Source organism: Mus pahari, chromosome 17, assembly GCF_900095145.1.
Source record: "Mus pahari chromosome 17, PAHARI_EIJ_v1.1, whole genome shotgun sequence".
Lineage (NCBI taxonomy): Eukaryota > Metazoa > Chordata > Mammalia > Rodentia > Muridae > Mus > Mus pahari.
This window is the reverse complement of record NC_034606.1, coordinates 60,995,808-61,018,177: the sequence shown is the minus strand read 5'-3', so window position 1 is coordinate 61,018,177 and position 22,370 is coordinate 60,995,808. Positions and strand designations below refer to the sequence as shown.

Below are 22,370 nucleotides of genomic sequence, written 5' to 3'. Positions count from 1 at the left end.
ATGCTTCCACTGACAGAATGAGATGCACACATTAAGATAACTGGCTCTGTTGAATTTGGAGCTATTAGTATAAACAAATGTTCCCAGGCTACACTAGGCCACTGAGCGTCTATTGTACACACGCAAAGACTTATGGTATTTGGCAAAAATTGAAAAGAACTAAGTTTTTACACAAACACAATGTTCAATAGCCAATGAAAAAAGGTCGCAAGTACAGTAAATAATAAAGATACCAGATGTAGAAGTCAGACTGATTATGGATAGGAGGCCAAAGAAATAAAAAACTGGACATTTTGGCAAAGAAGTAGAAAACTAAGAGAAATTCTAGAACTAAAATATAATCCCAGAGTTTAAAGATTCAAGGGATGGATTCAACTAACAATAGTCAAAATCAAAAATAGCAAGTTTGAAGTATAAAGAAACAAAAAGATGCCCAGAAACAAGGCCCCTAAGAAGCAGCACCCAGTGGGAGGCAGGCGAGGTCAAAGCAGGCTGGTCAGGGCGGAGAGTCTTTTAAATACACTAAGTGCTAACCCACAGAACGAAGAGTCAAAAAATTAAATACAATTCCTTGAAGATAGACAAAGAGAGAAACCATAAACACAGATAGAAAAAAAGATAGAGAACCCTAAAATGACAGCTTACTGGTAAGGAACAATGGCTGCTCTTCCACAAGATTCAGGTTCAGTTCCCAGCACCAACATGGTGGCTCACAACCATGATTCTGGTCTTAGGTCTGGCACCTCCTCCTGGCCGTCACAGCAAATACGCATATATACATATTCACAAAAATGAATCTCAATTAAAAAATTTAAACTTAAAAATCTAACTACAAATGAAAAAAAAAAATCGAATGATTGTCTCATCTTGAGAAGATAAAAAACTTGACAAAAATACCATCCCTAATGAAGTACACAAGGGAAAAAAGATTTTAAGAAACGTTACTGTTTAGTATATGTATTAATGTAGTCCAATGAAATTGGGAGGAAATGAAAATACTTTGATAAATGAAAATAAATGTCAAACACTTTCCAAATTTCATGTTTTAGTATCAAACCATAGATTCAAAGCTAAATGAGCAATAAGGAAGGCATGTAATGAAAAATACAATATGCATCATAACTAGACTAAAAAAATTAGTTAACAAAACATCTCAAAGGTAGTTAGCAGTTATACATGGAAGGACAGTTAACAAGGCTGACCAATTTATCAAGAAATGTCAACAATAAAGTATCATCTTCAAGTACTGTGACAAGACCCCAAAGTCTACAGTTTTCACGAATCTCTTAAACATGGAGGCAGAGTCCAAATTGTAAGAAAATAAAACTTGGGAGGTCAAAGGCTACCACATCATTAATTTTCACAAAATGTATAGCTGAAACATGCTGACTTAAGGACAAAAATTGCATTCTGTGAAGAGGAAAAAATACCAAGGTCCAACCATAAGCTATCAAAAAGGAACAGTGCATCTGAGGAATACAAATCATGCTCCAACAGCATCAAGTATAGAAAGCTGTGGCTAAACTAATTTCCTTAAATTAATCTGAGGAATTTAAAACTTAAAATATTTTCTGCTATTATTACATATTCCTTACCTTATAAATAAACTAAGGAACACAGGAATTTCATTTCTGTTCATTAGAGACCTTAGACAATTTCTTATCCAGTCACAACCTCTAAATAGGTTGCATGGGAGCGATTCTGTTAAAGATAAAGGTAGCGGTGTGCACTAGCACAGAGCCAGCCCATCGGACTCCACGCTGACCTGGCAGAACATATTCCAGGGGTCAGCATTTCGGTTTGTGAATTACCTTAACAAAGTCTCTATCAGTCTTCTCTCGCCATTCTTCTCCAAAGACAGAAGAGAATGATCCTAAAGCTAAAAGAACAAATAGCAGAAATGCAATTAATGAACCCTTAATCCTTAATGTTATATAGCTTTAAAAAATAATAAAACTACATTTCAATGTATTGTGTTTGATAAAAATTGTTTTATCATAAATCACAGTGCTAGATGCTAGTAGTAAATAACAATCTTTTTAATTAAGCTTCAAACATTCTGTGTTTCTTCATTAAAAATACACTTTAGGTAGAGATATTTTACTGGTAAGAGCACATATGAGGCCCTAAGTTTGATCCCTAGCAACACAAAACTGAAACTTATTTTTTTGGTAGCTGAAAAGGCGGCTTAGATGTCAAGGCTCTGTATAGTATTCTTCCAGAGGGTCCAGTTCTGGGCACCCTTGTAGAGGGGCTCACAACCACTTGGATTTCTAGGTCAGGAGATCTGGCTTCCTCTTGTGGTTTCTGTGGGCACTACTCTTCTGTGTGTGTGTGTGTGTGTGTGTGTGTGTGTGTGTGTGTGTGTGTATACACACACAGAGTTAAAAATAAATCTTTAAAAACGTGCCCAATTTTTAAAAGTTATATACATAGTAAAGAGAAAAATGTCCCTACAGAAGCTTCTTTTCGTAGGGAAGAGAACACAGTAAAGAGCCTAACAAGATGGTGGTGCTGTAGAGTACCAGGCTGCCAACAAAATCCCCATCCTGATTTCAAAAATGACTATATGATTAATACTTTAAAAAACAGTGCAAGACATTTGTTGTAAACAATGCTAGTAAATAAAATCCCCATAAGAAACATTCTCCACAGGATAACTACTTAAACAAACAAGCAAGCAAGCAACCAAGCAGACTGAAGCACCACAGAGCTCTCTATGTGGCTGGCAGATGTGTACCATCACACTCCAACTTTAGGTGGGTACTGAACATCCCTACTCAGGCTCTGTGCTGGGCAAGCACTGAGCCCACTGAGCTACCTGCCAAGCCCTAAAAGCGACTGGGGGTCTTGGTGCTCTTTTTTTTAATCTTAACTTTTAGACATAGAGATTCATCACTATGCAGCCATAGCTAGGCTTAAGATGAGAGAGCCATCTGCCTCTGCCTCTTCCTCAGGAGTGTCATGACACCTAGATAAACTGTTGAGATGAGAGGATCTGGTAAACCTAACATTCTCGAGTGCAGTCAGTACCACATGCACACTATGCCTAAGGAGTGTGAGAAGACACACAGGGCATAAGTACACCGTCAAAACACATCAGGTGCTCTAAGCTATGCATTACAAGTCATTATTCACACACAGTTCCTTCCATTCAATGGCCACATACCAAGACTTCACTAATATTATTCTGATGTGAAAACAAATGTTCCTTACAAGTTCCATTCTATATTAAGTGCTGAGTTATATTTAAAGGATCAAAACACCACACAGAACTACTCAATGAATAAGTGTAGAGAGATTCTCTTGCAAGCAACACCTGCAGTTAAAAAGTCAATGGCCAATGAGGTGAGAGTCAAGAGATAAGAAGTCGGAGACAGGAAGAGGGAGGATTCTGGGAAAAAGTGAGAGAATAAAGGAGCTGAAGGAAGATTCAGGAGAGCCAGGAGGAGATGGGCATAAGTCAGCAGGTAGCTGAACTCAGGATAGGGTGAAGAGAGGTGCTGAGGGAGATGGGAAGGAAGGGACTGAAGGAGAGGAAACTAAGCCTATGGAATTCACAGAATAGTTTGAATGGTTAGTCAGGGAATGAGCCACAGCTAACGGCCTAGGCACCTAATAATCAATAATTCGTCTCAGAGTTGTAATTCAAGGAGGAGGACTGGAAAGCAAAAGCAGTTTAATTTTTTTTTAAACAAATCTGAGATAGAAATCTAACAAACTTTGATATTCAAAGTTACAACAAAACCAGGGATAACTGTCACTGTTCCTTCCTCACACAGTCAGAAGTAGCTCAGGCAGAAGCTAACTTTTATGTATTCTTACACTACCCTTACTTATTTTTTGTATAAAATAAGTCTGGCAAATTCTCAACACTTTTTGCTAAAATACAATAGTTTATAAAGTTAACAACTTGATACGAATCAAAATACACTAAAATGAATACATTTGCAAATAACTGGTTTTAAAGGTAAAAGGGGGAAAACCCACAAATCTCCGAAATACTACAATAAATTCATAAACTGTATGCTATAAAGATTTCCTTCTTAAAAACTACGAAAACTTTGCATTTGAAGTTCGCTAAAACTTACTGTCATCGAACACCCCAGCATTAGCAAGTAATAAAGTGATGATTTTGGGATCTTTTTCAAGCTGCATGACGTGCTTGCTTTCATTTGATAGGAGAGTGCACACATTAATAGCGAAGTCCACTTCATTTGGGAGTCCAGATAACAGTGAAAGCACCAGTTTATTATAATCATTTGGCGAATTAAAATCCATAGATAACCCATAACTTTGACGTAGATAATCTAATAAAAGAAAAAAACATGGAACAGCATGCCGTAAGTTACCGCGGAGGAGGACTGTGGCTACTCCCTGCTAAACATACAGCAGACCATGCTTTTACCTTCCCCTCCTCTTTCTTCAGTGTAGGCTATAAGATGATTAAAATGGTCCAATTTTCTCAACTTTTCAGACTTACTCGTTGTTAAGAAATATATTTTTAAATATTAAAATGCACTTACCTTCTTGGGTATCACCGATGAAGCCACAGCAAATCACTAATTCACTGGATTTACTGAGGTAGCAGTAATACAGTTCTTAGCATTAGAATCCTAAAATTTTTTAAAGCTACATACAGCTTTCTAACCACAGCCACAGCCACAGCCACAGCCACAGCCATCCTGCTCCTTCGCTGCAATCCCACCCTATCCCTAGTGTGCTCTGTTCCTCAGCTCAGTTTTCTTTTGAAATATCAGATAGGTGCAATTACATAACACACAGGCCTTTGTATTTGTGATCTTTCATTTAACAACATACTTTTGAGGTCCATGTTGACAAATGAGTCAGTAATCCATCCCTTTCTAGACACAGTTCATCATGTCCCAGATGAAGGGATTTCTACTGGTTCTAGTTCTAACTATAAATATGGTTATTATAAACACTCCTGTGTGAGACATTTGGTGGACACCCCATTTTTCTTGGTTAAATAGCTAGAAGTCAAAGTGCTTGGTCATACACACACTTTCCCAGTGGCTGCAGCAGGTGACATCACCTGCAGTGCCCTGGAGCTCCTGGCACCCTGGCCAGCCCTGAGCAGCAGTGCTAAGTACCTTGACTGAGAATCAGTTAGTCAATATTTTTTTTCCAAAACTTCTCAGTCAGTTGGTTGTATTCTTATTGTTTCAAAGAGAAAATTTAATTCTGATGTAAATTAATTTGTACATTTTTACTTTTTTTTTTTAAGATTTATTTATTTATTATATGTAAGTACACTGTAGCTGTCATCCAGAAGAGGGCGTCAGATCTTGTTACAGATGGTTATGAGCCACCATGTGGTTGCTGGGATTTGAACTCAGACCTTCGATAGAGCAGTCGGGTGCTCTTACCCACTGAGCCATTTCACCAGCCCTTTACTTTTGTTTTTGTGGGTTTTGTTTTGTTTTGTTTTGTTTTTGAGACAGTGTTTCTCTGTGTAGCCCTGAATTTCCTGAAACTAACTGTGTAAACCAGGTTGGTCTTGAACTCAGGGATCCATCTGCCTCTGCCTCTTAAGTGCTGAGATTAAAGCCATGTGCCACCACACTCAGCTATGTTTTTGGGTCCTAAGAAATTATTTCCTAAAGAAAAATAACATGATTTTATATGCGAGAACTGATTTTAAAACATCCACTTAACAAAACTTTCAAAGTCAAAAGATAGGCAAACAGAAAGTATACAATTACAGTAAGTACATCTGGGCCTTGACAACCATGGCACTAGACAAACACCCTAAGACAATTTTTCAAATAAAGTTGTCACTAGTTTAAGAAAATAAGAGTTGGAAAATGTCCAGATCAAACATTTCCAAACACTTCAGAAATACCTGGATTCTTTAAAATGCAAAACAACAATAGCCTATAAAACTATTCTATAAGCTAGAAGTAAAAACCTTTTACACATATAACAGAAAAAAAAAAGTTGCTGAGGGGTGGGTTTGAGACATGGTCTCCATATGCTGCTTTGATTGGATCTGCTCACATTCCTCTTGACTGAGGCCCCCAAATTCTAGAATTACAGGTTTGCTACCATAGGGGGCTCAGCATCAGCACCTGAACAGAGAGCTCTTCCATCCTGAGATGCTCTAGAAACACCACTAACCACTGTGGGATGCATAAGAGAGCTACAAATGAGTGAGACACTGACTCTCTGCAACAGTTAACATTGGACAATAATGCACGGCTGAGCTCAGGGAAGGCACAGGCACGAGCAGGGCCTGACTGAGCCCCTGGCATCCAAACAACACAGTCACACTGTCGTGATGGGGCTGAGGGTTATGGAGCTGGCTGGCTAGGCTTGCCCACTCTGAGCTCAGTTTCAGTCAGAAATCCTGTCTCACAAAGCAAGACGGAAAGTGACTGAGGCGAACACCCAGAGCTGAACTCTGCTACATGAACACGACAATATATAGATCACTTTTATGATTTTAATGAATGAAATTTCTCAAATATCTTTTTTTGGGGGGGTTCAAGACACTTAAATATCTTAAGAAGCAGACAAATATCTAGGGGTACAGGAGCAGATTTTGATGTTAAGAGTCATGGACGATAAGAAGTCAAGTTTCACCAACAGTAAACTTTTTAGGTGTCTTTACCCAAACCTCCTGGATAAAAATAAATCTGGAACTTAAACTCCTTAAGCTAATATAATCTTGGAATTTCTTAATCTGTTACTGAAGAATAGAAATCTCTCTATATATATATTCTTACCAATAAACTTTGCTATCATACAACCAACAAATACAAAGTATCTTCAATCATATTAGGATTGGTAAAGATTCCTAAAGAGAGTGTATGAGAAAGTCAGGACATTAAGATCCAGATGCAGACAAGAAAGATAGCTCAGTGGGTTAGGCTTTTACAGCCAAGTCTCATGACTTGAGTTTGGATTACTGGATTGCACATGGTAGAGAGGACTGACTGTTTCAGTTTATAATCTAACCCCCACATTTGCCATGGCAGACCCCTTTCAGAGACAGACAGTCAGATGAAATGAGTGGTACATACCCATAACCCAAGTACTTGGAAAGCCAGGGACAGGAGGCCTATTTCATCCTATGTGTTTCAAGCCAAGCTGGACAACTCCTAAAATGTAGGCTCATTAACAAAACTATACCCACAGGTTTGAAAGCCTTCCTTCTGCATGTCCAGGCAGCTGTATGATCTCAGGACAGAATCAGCAATTTATTTGTAAGAATCTTGATTTAAAATTTACTGAAGTGTATAACTGTTAACAAAGTAAAATTTGAGGCAACCATTTCTTTCTATTTTTGATTTAGAGAAAAGAGAGGGTCCTCCCAGAAGGCTTATGTCTCTTGCAGGGATTCCATGGGATAGCCTTCCTGTTCATGTAGGCAATGACTATAATTGCCATCCAAGTGTCTGTTAGATTATGGAACATTTAGTCAACAATCAGTATGACAGTGACTAGCTCTAAAACAGTAGGTTCTATTAATTTTAATGAGTTGTCTTATATGGGTTTTCACACATACTTAAGGTTAGGAAAGAGCTGAGTGTACAGTCATTTAACCCTTGTCTAACACGCACAAGGCCCTGCCCGTATTTGCTTGTCAGCAATCTTCACCCACTTATACAAACCTTTAAAACCTATGCAAAATTCAAACAAAAATATCAGTATCAGTGTTTAATAATCCATGCTCAAAACAGAAACTTCTCAACACTTTCTGCTATTATATTTACTGGGGAAAAGAGTCAATAATCTTGGGAAAATTCAGACACCTGTGCTCTCAGTGTGTGACAGTGCTGTTTTTGTGTGCAGGTGGCATATGGAGGCCTGAGGGTGGTGGTAAAAATCACCATCATTCTTAGCCACTTAGTCACTGACGAAGATGTAACTTTAATTTTTCAAAACCTACTTCTAATGATGGTTAGTAAAGACTCTAACCTTCCTTGTAGCTCACCACTCACCAGAGGTAGTGGAAAAGAGAGGATACAGGGGTTGGGGAGAAGTAGACTTGTTTAGAAAGGTTCTTTGGAGCAACTTGCATCTGCGTTGTCTGGAAATTAGCAGTTCAATTCATAGGTTAGAAGGCAGTAGTCATGAAGCAGCAGTGGTGGCAGGACCTAGCAGAGACAGCCAGGCCTCAGCCTCAGCAGGAGTCAGCAGGAGGGACCAGCAGGGACACCAGGAGTTCTTGGATGTGTCTGTCAGCAAAGGGAGGGTCCAGGAAGATTTGAGACCAACGTGGTTCAGCCAGCTCTACCAGCAAGCCGAGCTCGGCCTCCTTCACTGTGTGGAGTCCGTGGCTGAGTCCTTTTTATATTCCCTCCAAGCTTCACATCTCCTCCGTGCGTCTTCCCTCAACAAGGATGTCTGTCTCAGCTCACATCACTCTGCCAATCAGCCAGAGTCCACGGAAGCAGCAAGAAGCTGAGGCACACCACCAGAAGTTTTTTGGTGCGTTTCTCTCTGTGGAGTCCTGACAAATGGAGCTCAACTACGCAATGTAAGACGGAACAATACATGCGTTTTGTCAGCAAAGAATCCTTCATCACGTCCTTTTATGTGCTTGCTTTAGCAGAACATCCTCTCTCCTGTGCCTGCTTCAGCCAAACATTCTGTCACAAGTCTGCCTTAGCCTTTCACCTGTGTCCACTTCAGGAAAACACTCCTTCACGTGTTTGCCCCAACAATTGACTTCCAAAGAACCCTTAAGTTTTCACTTCAGAAAGAGTCTTTCAATTAAACCCAGAGCTTATCTACACACCTAGAGAGCCCACTGGTCTCCTGGGGCTGGACTGCCATGTATTTATGTGGGCTTCTGTGGGTTCTAAACTCTAGCCTTCATGGTTGAATGGCAAGCACTTTAACCATTGTGTTATCTTCCTGGTCCCTGATTTTTTTTTTTTTTTTTAAATTATTGTTAAGATAAGACCTGACTTTGTTCTATAGCACAGACAGGATTCCAGCTCAGGGTCACCTGACTTAGCCTGCTGGAGTTCTGGCATGTGCTCCCACATCTAGGATTGATTATGTGTATGATACTAAAAAAAAGGAACCCAGGCCTTCCCCTGTGCCAAGCAAGGACTCTGACCTTGAATCCTTTATTTAGGCCTCATCCCTATATAAAACTTCTGAAATTTATCATTAGGTAATTTTTTATTTTGACATAGGTTTTTCACAGACACACAGACACATACCCAAAACAAAACATAACAGAGTTTCCTCAACTTTCCTACTGACAACTTAAAGTCATCAAGGAAGGGCTTTCAAATTGGTGATAACCACAATCATTGGTATAGTAGTATCATCAAGTTGCAATATCTCTTCCTATAAAAATAAAAAGCACCTCAAAATTCCTAAACATTGTTCTCAAACACCATCTCTTTTCAGTGTGAACCACACACTCTGCAATCTGAGGAGAAAGCTCCTAGCTGCTTCTTCTATAAGTATGCCTTGTGCAGACTTTGTCAAATAGGATACATCTGACACAGCTGTCTAGAGTTCCACCATAACCAAGCAGATACATTATCTCAGAGATGGGACGCTCTAACCAGTTGATGAATGGCTTCTACGGCATGTAGCTCTCAGCCATTTTTGCTAGATGCTTCTAAGGATATCTAGCTCCACCAGAATTACAGCACAGGCTTCCAAAAAATGCCAAAAAACCCACATCACTCACAGCCAAAATGTTTTAGGTAGACAAAGTTAATGCATGCTGATTAAACAGATCTAGGGAAACTAATTTGTACAAGAAAACATCAGGGTGTGGTGACATACTGCTATAGCCTCACACTTGGGAGACTGCGGTAGGGAGAGAATAACTTTGAGTCAAGCAAGGCAGCAGAGCAAAACCCTGACTCAAAACCAAAGCAATAAGAAGAGCGTCAGCCTCGCTTTCTAGTACTGGGATAAAATGCTATGACCAAAAGCAATCTGAGAAGGAAAGGGTTTACTTCAGCTTACGGCGTGTAGTGCGTCGTCCGGGGAAGCCAAGGCAGAAAGCTGAAGGCAGTACTAACAGCCATGTAAAGGTTTGCTATGCATTCACCCTTCCTACCTCACTGCCGTCATTTCAAAAGGTATCTAATAAAGCCTCTCCCAATGGAAATCGGAGTTATTAAGAAGAGCCTCTATTTCTTCAGTTACTGAATCAGTGTGGAAGAAACAGAGGCAAATCTAACATGAATGAAACTTTAGAAATAGACATGAGAAGAAAACAGAAGACATTGTACTGCTGAAATCAAAGGGCTACCATTAGCGCTCAACACTAAGACCAATGACTGACTACAGAAATGCGTAACACAACTGTAGTTTTTGTAAATGCTTACAATCTTGATAAATATCTCTTGCTCTGAGTAGCCCATATGCTAAAGACACTGTTACATGTACCCCTAGCTCATCTTCCCAGAACTCTTGACAACTAGAACCTGCAGAGGCTCTATTCCAATCTCTCTACTAGAGTTTCAAGTTAATTATTTCCTAATATAAATCATCTCTTTGCAGCTACAGAAATTTCTATAATAATGCCACTTGAATGAATGTTAGGAATGACAGACAGAATTCACATTTCTGCCGTTCTTTATGGACTGCAGTGACTTCAGGAAATGTAGCAGACTCCACCAAAAGGGTCCTGTCTTCCCAAACACTCTGCCCCTCTGAGCCCAGGTGTTTTGTTTGTTTGTTTTAAAACAGTTTATAGTCAGCTTGTCTAATCTTAAATAGACCTTCCCTCTTCTCATTTCAGGATAAACTTACTAATGATCAGTTAATAAGAAAAATCAGTAAGAAATTTTACTTTAAAAAAATTCCAAAACTTTCTTCTATAATCTGTGGTGCAAAGGGTTCTAACAACAAATAAAGCCAAGCTGTAAAAGGCCTTAAGCCTTAAGCATGCTCATGTGCACAGTAGGTCAACCTAAGGCCTTGCCCAGCGAATCTCAAGTGGTACTTACCTGACACACTGTGCTGCTGGTAATTGTAGGAAGATGGGATTGCACCAATAGGGAGCTGTGGCTTTGGATTGCCTGGTGGTACCTCATCATCGTCTTCCCCAAAGTGATGCACTTTCTCATACTTTTCTAGATAACTGAAAGAGAAAAACAGCAGGGCAAAAAAAGGTTTAAATATGTGCATATGTTACTTTTACTTTTAAACTTCTACACATAATTTCTGGATACCTAAGAATCAGAGTACTATTCATAGCCATAACAAAGCAGAACAAATCTTATGCCAGTAAGACAGTGACTTCAGCTCACTAGGAGAGCGGCTGTAAACTCAATGCTTAAGTTAATATAGTTCTCTCTTTACAGAAGAGATCTTACAATTCCAGGAAAAAATATTTACAATACAGCAAAATACAAGTGCCTGTCAGTAAATAACAAGACACCTTATGTACTGTTTTTGCTTTTTAAAAACAAATTATACAGTTGCTGCAACAGCTTCTCTCAGAGTGTAAGGCGACCATGAGCCAGGACAGTGGAGCAGGCTGGCTGACAAGACTAATGGGCCGGTTGGCTTTATGTCACCTTGACACAAGCTAAGGTCATCTGAGATAGGGTATACTCCACTAAGAGAATGCCTCCATAAGGCCAGGTTGTAGGAAGCACACAGGTCATTTTCTTAGTGATTGATGGGGGAGTGCCCAACCAATTGTGGGTGGGGACACCTTTGGGCTAAGCAGGCTGAGCAAACTAGGAGCAAGCCAGTAAGCAACACCCCTCCATAGCCTCTGCATCAGCTCCTGCCTCAAGCTTTGTGCCCTGTTTGAGTTTCTGTCCTGAGAATGATGAAGAAATATAAACCAAATAAAGCCTTCCTTGTCCCAACACCTCCCCACAAAAAGAAAAAAAATCGGAGTAATTAAAACACAAGATTTAGGAGTTGACAAAGTTACAGACATGCTAAGCCCCAGCTCCGCCACTTATGACAACAAAATGATAATTCACCTCAGTTCCAGTGACCTGGTCTGCAGCCCTGGCCAGCACTGAAGTTGAGCAGATGAGGCGTAACGTGCTAAGTGTGTTCTACACAGCTGCTAGCTCACCACCATAAGCACTACTAAGGTGACTATGGCAGTGCTGAAGTTCCTGTCTACGGAGCAACAGCTACACTCTTACCAAAGGCTTGTGCAACGATATAATGGGTTCCTACTAATAACTATACAAGACTGGTTTTGACTATTTTACAAATTAACTTTTGTATCTGGAGTTAAGTCATCAGACTTCTCAACCTACTGTTAGTTTACCATTTTCTCAGGGGAAAATGATGTAATTGGAAAGATATTTTAGCAAGGAAATGTAACTTTGATCTGGACTATATCCTTGATTCAAAGTAAATTTTTCTATTATTGTTAAAACGAAAAAGAGCTATTAGGTTACTATAAACACAGATGAAAAGACAATTCCCTGACCTTGAAGTCTATACATAGGCTCACTGTATATTTCAATATATTTCTGTGAATATTTTTATTTACCAACATATAATAGCAATGCACTATTTTACCCAATTGATAGTAACTCAGTGATACATAAGCTACTTAATTTTACAGTTGCTATTACAAATCATGCTGCATCTATCTATCTATCGATCATATGCTATTCTATCATCTATTTTATTGATTTCCTTTATTTGTAGAGGTTCCTGACCATCTGTAGGTACATATGTGGTGGATAAACATGAATGCAGGCAACACATACACACCCAATACGATAAATATATTTAAAAAAACTTTTAAGAATTAACTACATGGAAAGTAAACACTAGTTCATGTTACCCTTCTACATCTTTCTGAAAGTGAGAGGTGGTCAACTTGTGTGTTAAGAAGATGGTCTTCCACTGTGACACACTCCCACCATAATAAATGACTTACGTCTGTCTCTCAAGAGTCTCATGTCTTTAAAGTTCCTTCCCATGTAATCTAGCCACACTTCTGAAATGTTGCAAAAAGGTTGAAGCATACATCATAAAGTGAATCTTTAATAAAACTGCCATTTAATTGCAATTCAGTTTTTCCTTGTTATATTCCTGCATCTGAATGAAAAAATTTTTTTAAATGGCTGCAAAAGCAATAGTAATTTACTGTTTAGAGATGGAAAGGAATTAAATTATCACCTTCCCTTTCTCCCAAGTTCTCCATTTAAGTTCAACTGGATCAGGAAAGTTTATCGCTTGCAGCACATCTTACTGCTGTAGTTTAACACCAAAGCTAAGACATGCACAAATAGAGCACTTTAATCTGATCCATGGATGTCCCAAGCAAGTAGTTAATAGTCTAAAGGAAGGAAGGTCTGAACATGAATAGTCCCCTTGTAGTTTAAGTCTACAAAGGATTTAAGAAGCACATAAATCAAGCCTACTCTTGATCTCAGTGCAGCTCCCACAGAAGAAGGAATATGCATAGACTTAGATATAAACTAAGTAGCATGGTCGAGTAAGTCAGTAAATAAAATAAGTCAGTAAATAAAAGAATAAGTCAGTAAATAAAAGAATAAGTCAGTAAATAAAAGCCCCAGCTGCCATAGCAGGTGAGAATGCAAGAGTCATTTCTGACTAGGTTTTAGCTATTGACCTGGCTTCATGGCCAAAAGTGAACTGAGATAAAGTAGAATATTGTCAAACGACCATTCTATCAAAAGCCACTTATAGACTCACTGCAATCTAATCAAAATCCTCACCTCATTTTTCACAGAAATAGGAAGAAAGAAAAAAAAAAAACTAGTTTAAAATTTATATGAAACCAAAACAGATCCTTGACAGTCAAAGCAGAGCTGGGCAAAGGGAGTGGAGCTGGGGGTTATCATCCCACACTTCAAAATATACTACAAAGCCGCAGTAATAAAACTATCATAGTGCAGTGTGTGCGCGCGCGCACACACACACAAAATAAAGCCCTAACATGAATACGTGCAATTACATCCATCTGGTATTTTACAAAGATGCTAAAGATATACATTGGAGAAAAGACAATGTCGTCAGCTGGGAAAACTGCTGTCCACACATAAAAGAATGAAACTAGACCTATATCTAATGTAGTGCACTAAAAAACTAACTCCAGATGAACCAAAGACCTGAACATGACACACTGAAAGTTCTACAAAAATACTGCTGCCCTTCCCCATGTCACTGCCCAGGGGCAGCAAGGTCCACTGTGCACCAAGCTGAGCTAGAGGAAGGGAAGCCTAACTGGGCATGGGTGGGTGCAGTGCAGGATCTCAGTATGTGATATGTGGGTGGGAAAAAGAAAGGAAAGAAAAGAAAAAGGAAAGGAGGGAGGGAGGGAGGGAGGAAGGGAGGGAAGAAGGAAGGAAGGAAGGAAGGAAGGAAGGAAGGAAGGAAGGAAGGAAGGAAGGAAGGAAGGAAGGAAGGAAGGAAGGAAAAGCTACCAGGGAAGAGCGTCAGAGAACTGTTTTAGGGAGAGGTGGGTGCTTATGCCCTGGGGAGGTGGCTAGGGTCTCTGAAGCAAGGTTTGGGTAGCTGTGTACCAATGGCCAGGGCAGCAGTGTTGGAAGACACTCCATGTTCATACTCAGGGCGGTAAAGTGGTGGGGAGGGTGTAAGATCTTTTAAGATCAAGCAAGGAGTGAATCCTGATAACTCTCAGGGTGATACATTCCTACTAGGGTTGATGGTGGGGAGCCAGTTTTCTGGCGGCAGACTGGGAGGGGGATCTCGGCCAACTCCTGCCATCCTCATCTGAAGTACCGTCCCAGGTTGAAGCTCCCTTGACCCTGTGTAACCCGGAGCCATCACAGTCCCACGACTATCAGAGGCAATACTCTATAAAATACAGGTATAGGAAAGGACTTTCCAAATAAGACCCCATCTGCCCAATAATTAAGGCCAATAATTGACATGTGGACTTTATGAAACTAAAATGCGTCTACACAGCTACACAAGCAACTGTGGAAGAGGAAGCTCACAGAATGGAAGAGAATCTCTGCTAGCTATACTTCTGACAGAAGATTAGTATCTGGAACATGTAAGAACTCAAAAAAGAAAGCAAAAACAAACAAAAAACTAATAATCCACTTAAAAAGGAGGGGTGGGATCTAAACAGAGTTCTCAAAAGAAAAAAAAAAGCTACAAAGTATCACAAAAATGTTCATCATCCTTAGCAATGAGGGAAACACAAATCCAAACAATGTTGAACATGCTCTTACCCCAGTCAGAGCGGCAACCAGCAACACAACAGTGGGCAGGACTGGAAAGGATGGGGAAGGGAAGCCCTCATTCACTGCTGGTGGGAGGCCAAACTGGTCCAGCTCCTCAGGAAACAAGTGTGGAAAAATCTCAAAAAGCTAAAAATAAATCTACCATATGACCCTTCTAGACCATTCCTTGACATATGCTCAAAGGACCTGACATCATACTCCACAGACAGATGTGTACGGCCATACTCACAATAGATAGATAGGGAATACAACATAAAATGCCTTCACCAGACTCCCAGACAATGGACTGTGGTACATACAGCACTATGACTACTACTCAGTTATAATGGAAAATAAAGCCACAAACTCTGCAGGCTAATGGACAGAACTAAGAGAGAACACGGAGTCAGAGATTTCAGACCAGAAACGCAAACATCACATCTCTCTCACTTTTGGTTCCTAACTTCAAATCCTCAGGTGAACATGCAACTGAAAGTATAAAGTTGTTGGTCAGGTTTTTCTGACTTCCAAAACATTCTAGGCTACTGCTATTGCCCTTAGCTGTCTCCCAGAGGTTGAAAGTAATTCACTAATGCTGAAGACAGAACACCTTTGAACACAGGACCTGGAAAATCTGGATCTGACCTGAAAGCCTCCTTTCTGTTGTCTAACTTTCATAGAATCAGAAGGTGCCATGCAAACTTCAAAGAAGGGAAGCAACCGATAGCCACATCTAGCTACCACAGTGGCATGTGTATCTCTCAGAGACAACCAACAGCTCTTTAATTGCTTGTGGTATATTTCTATGTCACAAAACACCTCATTAATGAAGATTAAAAAATACCCCACACTTCACACAAGGGACTTAGTGGAAGTGAGCTGGGGCTGACATGGAAGGGTAACTTATCAGGAATATGAAGGAAAGAAGACAAAAAAATGGTAGGAGCAAAGAGAACAGACAAGAATGAGGAAGGCACATGTGTAGAAGAGAAAGTAGGGAAAAGGAAGAAGGGAAGGGAGGACGGAAGGAAGGGAGGGAGGGAGGGAGGGAGGGAGGGAGACAGTAGAAGAGGAAGGTGCAGTAAAGGCCTGAGAGCAACACTAAGAGAGGCTTTGTTGGAAATGCAGTGGGGAACTCAGGCAGTGCTGCAGTGAGCTGTAAGTATCAGCTGCATGAGCAGAGGAGCAGACAGGCGGGACAAGGCCGTATGTTCTTTTCAGGGCCTATATGGGATTTTGACACTGGTATGGAAAATATAACTCTATATTAAATGTACCCTGCACAAAGGTATAATTTATTACAATGATAAATTTGCTTACATTTCTTTAAAAAGAAAACGAGGAAATAAAAAAGATGTAGTAATACATTTAAAACACATGGGGAAAGGAAGACAGGGTAAGAAACCAAAAGACAGTACATGTTTGAGGGACATGGTAAGAGTGAGCAGCACTTGTAGTAGCCTAGTTCTGAACACCAAGAGGAGAGGAGGGAACTATCATGCTGGGTTATCCACATCACAGACAGTGGCTAGGGAAGCGGAGGATTAGCAATCCAGTTCCATCACATATGCAAATTAATTCATGACTCTGCTCTCTGACCTAGACAGTGAAAGTGAAGGATGGGATCACATGGGGATAAACCTCACTGGGGAGCTGAGCTTATTCAACTAAAGGGCACAAGACAGCACATCCATAAACACACACACTGGCAACAAGGACATGAAGGGTGACAGCGGCTTCTGCAACTCTTTCTAATTATTTATTCCCTCTTTCAAATCTGTTCTACGTCATCAAATAAAAATATTTAATATTTTTAAAATAATTTTTAACAAATAAGAAGCAAACTATAAAAGCACAATAGCGCTAAATACCAAAAAAAAAAAAAAAAAAAAAAAAAAAAAAAAAAAATCCCATGCACGTAAAATGTAACAGATTAGCCACAGACTATATGGTCAGCAAAATCTATCTAGAAAAAAAATCACTTCTGGACTTTTCTATCATGTAGCTATTCTCAGTTGCTTTTCTCTTGTTCTGATCTGTAAACTGCTACAACTATTTCATTGCTTTAATCATATTTTGTTACACACTTCTTTTTTTTTTTTTTTTTAAATCATATTAGGGTACTTTCCAAAATCTATGTACCCAGCATGAAGTGAAAAATAATAAGATTTCTTCAAAAGCACAACATGAAAAATCACCAAGGCTAACTATCTTTAATTTAGGAAATAGCTGATAGCTATATTGGAGAGAAAAGAAGGGTAGTTTTGGTCATAATATTCAGAATACACAATACAGAGTGAGCCACAGAGCCTCAAGAAACTGGGATTTGAGTTTGTCTACATGACTTTGAGCATTCCAGCAGACACAAGATTTTAATAAAGACGGTTCATGGGGGAAACAAATATGATCAGACTGCTTCTGTTGGTTCATGCGTTAGGAGCAGGGACAAAGGATATGCTTCAAGGTTATTGTTTTAGCTCTAACAGCTTTTCAAGGAACTGAATTTTCATAACATAAATGTTGGTCTTCTTTAAAATCAGCAGTTTCTTCTCATGGGAAACTTCCCCAGAGTCACATGTTGAGAATCTATCTAGAAGTATTTACAATAGTACTCTATATATTGCCTAGTAATATGAAAAATTTAAAGCAAAGGAATAGTTTGTTATCCAGTCATGTTTCTAAATGTATTTATTTCATTAAGCATGTGTTCCTCTTAGAGCAGAACAAAACTTACCCTGCAGAATCCTTTGCTAGAAAGCATAGATTATAAAAAAGTACAGAGCCCTGCCTAGTCCTCCCATTCTACTCTATCTCCCATGAGGCAGGCACAGGGTACCTTTGTAGAATATTGTGGAGTTCTGCAGAGCATTCTAAACTCATTATGACTTAAGACTTATCGACATTTGGGGTGTGTCATGGTTTGTATATGGTAGGCCCAGGGAGTGGCACTATTAGGAGGTGTGGCCTTGCTGGAGAAGGTGTGTCTCTATGGGTATGGGCTTTAATACCCTAGTCCTAGCTGCCTGGAAGCCAGTCTTCTAATGGCCTTCAGATGAAGATGTAGAACTCTCATCTCCTCCAGCACCATGCCTGCCTGGATGCTGCCATGTTCCCATGTTCCCTTGATGATAATGGACTGAACTGAACCTGTAAGCCAGCCCAAATGAAATGTTGTCCTTATAAGAGTTGCCTTGGTCATGGTGTCTATTCACAGCAGTAAAACCCTAACTAAGACAGGCTGTGAGAAATGGCTAGTGAGTAAAAGCACACACTGTTCTGGCAGAGGACCTGAGCATACATCCATGCCACATGGCTCACAAACTTCTGAGGACACCTGCACTAATGTGCCCATATACAAATGCAGACATATACATATTAAAAAACAAACACTTTAAATTCTTAAAGAAGAATGAGTCACTTAAAGCTGATTCTTTCCCCCCCCTCCCCTGAGACAGGGTTTCTCTGTGTAGCCCTGGCTGTCCTGCAGCTCACTTTGTTTGAGACCAGGCTGGCCTCAAACTCAGAAACCCGCCTGCCTCTGCTTCCCAAGTGCTGGGATTAAAGGCGTGCGCGGCGGCCGCCGCCGCCGCCGCCACCACCAGGCAAAGATGATTCTTGACAAAACAACGTAGTACATAACAAACACAACAAATCTGTTTCCAGACCCAGTGGCTAAGGAAACACTACCTCATGACTCACAGCAGACCCCAGGGAGGCAGAACATGCTCCAATACATGGCAAACAACTGCAGCATCTCAAGTGCCAATATTAACTGGCCAGTAAAATCAGAAGCAAAAGGACACTAGGTATTTCCAGTAAGTTGAGAGATACCCAATGAATATTTTATTCATCAATATTCTTTTTAAACAATGAAAATAGAAATTCAAGTGTACAGAGGCCCTGCCACCAATGGAAATAAATATTCTAGCAAAATCAAATCATACCATGGAGAAACTGACTATATATTCTTTTATGCAGATTAACAAGATGTCTCTTGCCCAATCCATTTACCAAACAAACAAAGCAACAAAATCAAAGAGAAGACAAAAACCAACCAATAAACAAACAAAACAAACAAGGAATAGAAAGGGAAAGGGACACTAGCTGGGAATAATTTAAAATACTTTTAGCATTGGAGAGAATATTATTGTCATCTTGAAATTTACCACAAGGTAAATAAAAGTGGACACCAGAGATCAACCCAGGTATTGGAATGGCATTTCTATCAGAAACTTCATCTTCACTCCATGCAAGCTGTAAGTAACGTCACCAAACAAAGCTGACTTATAAACTGACTGCTGTCTACTACAGCCAGAAGAAATGACTCTGATTCTACTTACAATAATTACATCTTTATGTCTAATTCTTGAGACACAACAAACATTTACCATATGCTATTCTAAATGAGGTTATCTTATTCAATTGAATGTGTACTTAAATATTTAAACAAACATTTTGAATATATTAAAAATATCACTAACTACTTATTTTCTGGCTACAAAGTAGTAAAAAAAATTAAATACACAGCTGGAGAGGGTGGAGTCACTAAGAGCTCTTGTACTCTTTCAGGGTTTTGTTCCTCCCCATCACATAGGGCAGCTGATAACCACCCAGAACTCCAGCTCCAAGGGATCTAATACCTTCTTCTGGGACTTCAGCAGGCACCCTCACATTATGAAGTAAACACACACACACACACACACACACACACACACACACACACACACACACACTCAAACAAATAGTTCAAATAAAATTTTGGGCTAGAGTCTTGGCTTGGTGATTAAGGTCACTTACAATTCTTACAAAGGATCAAAGGTCCATTGTTAGCACCCACATGGCAATTACAGTGGATTCAGCACCATCTTCTGCTGGACCCACAGGCACCAAGAACATATGCAGCAAAACTCACACACATAAAAAATTTTAAAGCTCTAAAAATTAAGTTCAAATAATATCTTTATAAAAAGGAATGAATTATCAATATTTAATACATTTAAAGTAATCAGAAAAGACTGTACTTTGCCAGAAAACTATAAAATTCTACATCATACTGGTGAATTAATAAACAAATTATCTTTTTTTAAGGACTATTTTATGTATGTGAGTACACTGTCAATGTCTTCAGACACGCCAGAAGAGGGCATCAAATCCATTACAGATGGTTGTGAGTAACCATGTGGTTGCTAGGAATTAAATCAGGACTTCTGCAAAAACAGTCAGTGCTCTTAACCACTGAGCCATCTCTCCAGCCCCACAATTGTCTTTAAGAATAGAAAAATCTAATAAAAGCAAACCAAATATACATATGTGTGTGTGTGTACCTTTCCACTAGTGTTCTACATTTTAGGTTTTCCAAAAGAGGTCATGAAAGACCAAATTAAACACAAAGCCTAGATCACACTCTAATAGTAGTGGGGTGCTTACTGAAAGGGCGGATGAAAAAAGCCTTGGAAGATTTTTTTAAATAAGCATAAGATCTAAGATGGATATTTTTATGTCAAGAGACGGTAGACTAGGTCATTTACTTCCATCTTCTTATTGGGTAAATCTAAAAATACATAATTATGTATTTAAACAGACTTTCCAAGGCCAGTGAAATGACTCGGTAGGCCAAAGTGCTTGCCAGCAAGATAACAACAACCTGAGTTCACTCTCTGGAAACCTCATGATGGGAAGGACTGACTCCCTCAAGGTGATCTCTGACATGGGCATCGTGGTGAATGTATGCTTACATGCTCCCGACACACACAAAATAAATAAAAACACAAAACACAACAAAAGCACCGAAGGCGTGGAAGAAGAGTGATAACTGGACCTTGCATTGAGAAGATGCAAACATGGCATTCAGGGCTCTATTTAACATGAAGGACTGTGGAGGAGGTGGTGGAAGCCATGTAGTGTGACAAACAACCTAGAAAACTAAGGGACAAGCAAGCAAAAAAAAAAAAAAAAAAAAAGCAGTTATGACTTTGATCAAGACCTAAAGAATTTCCCACCAGTGCCGAAAGTAAACAAAAAGCTATGCAAACTGGGGACAGAGCTCTGTGGAAGAGTATGCAGGCCCTGCAGTCAGTCCCCAGTGGTGATGGACAAAGGGAGGAAGGGACTTCAGATGAACTTTTTTCTTACTAAGAGGCTGAGAAAACTTCAATCCTAAAGATTAATCAACATGATTCTAGATCACCAATATCTCTACAATCTTCTTATAAGCAAGCAATCCAAAACAACAATTAAAAAAAAAAATTCAGTCCAATGCCTATGGAGTTTTCAAATATGATCAGAGAAAAGACAAACGGGGAAATACTACTGAAAAAAAATTAGTGAAAATGTCCTGAGGAGCTTCAGTTCAAACACACTAAATTCTCAGGCAATGCTAAGAAAAAGAAATCTATCCCAGCCTACCACACATAAGAGTAGCGAACCACAACAACCCAAAGAACTACTAAAGTCGATTCAAGAAAAAAAGCATGTCTCCACTTAAATTTACAAGGACAGAAAGTGCAGTAGATGGATGCACTAGAAATTATGGAAACCAGAGGGGGGAAAAAAAAAATCACACTTTCACCATTTTAAAAAGTTAACTCCGGTTTTGGTCTGCGACTGGAGCTGATCCTGTGCCACAGTGTTCCTTACCAGGAGAGAGTGGGTCTCCCAGGAGTGCTGACAAGCCTGTGAGCACAAGTACCACCACTTCTGCTCAGAGGGACCCGCCTGGGACAGGATCCTTCCGGTTTCCAACTGTGCCCATAGCTGATCCAGTGCAACAGCGCTCCATCCCCAAATACCATGGGAGAAAGCTGGTCTTCCAGGAGTGCTGACTCACCTGTAAGCACAGGTAGGACCACTACTTCTGTTCAAATTCCTGGTCCAAGAGGGACCCACCCTGGAACATCAGGACACAGGAACCAAGGAATAGCCAGGGAGGTTAGGGGTGGGGGTGGGAAACAGGATCCTTCCAGTTTCCATTTGTACACCTGAGCTGACCCTGTGTCACAGCTGTCCATACCCAAATTCCTCCTGGAGAGAACTTGTCTCTCAGGAGTGCTGACACAGGGGCTTGCAGGAGGGACAGGCCAGAGTCTGAGACAGCAAGATCAGCTAACACTAGAGATAACCAGATGGTGAGAGGCAAGGGCAAGGACAGAATCAACAGAAAACAAGGCTACTTAGCATCATCAGAACCCAGTTCTACCACCACAGTGAGCCCTGGATACC

The 22,370-nt window shown here is 39.9% G+C and overlaps 1 protein-coding gene across 1 annotated transcript in view; it reads right to left on the bottom strand.

Moving 5' to 3' along the window:
• Positions 1-22,370, bottom strand: part of Arid2 (AT-rich interaction domain 2) — a 118,866-nt gene that overhangs the window by 43,506 nt on the left and 52,990 nt on the right. The window contains exons 4-6 of the mRNA XM_021216527.2: positions 10,956-11,089; positions 4,092-4,310; positions 1,812-1,879 (exon numbers count right to left, since the gene is read on the bottom strand). Coding sequence (XP_021072186.1) covers positions 1,812-1,879; positions 4,092-4,310; positions 10,956-11,089 — 421 coding nt within the window. The remainder of the gene's footprint in view (positions 1-1,811; positions 1,880-4,091; positions 4,311-10,955; positions 11,090-22,370) is intronic.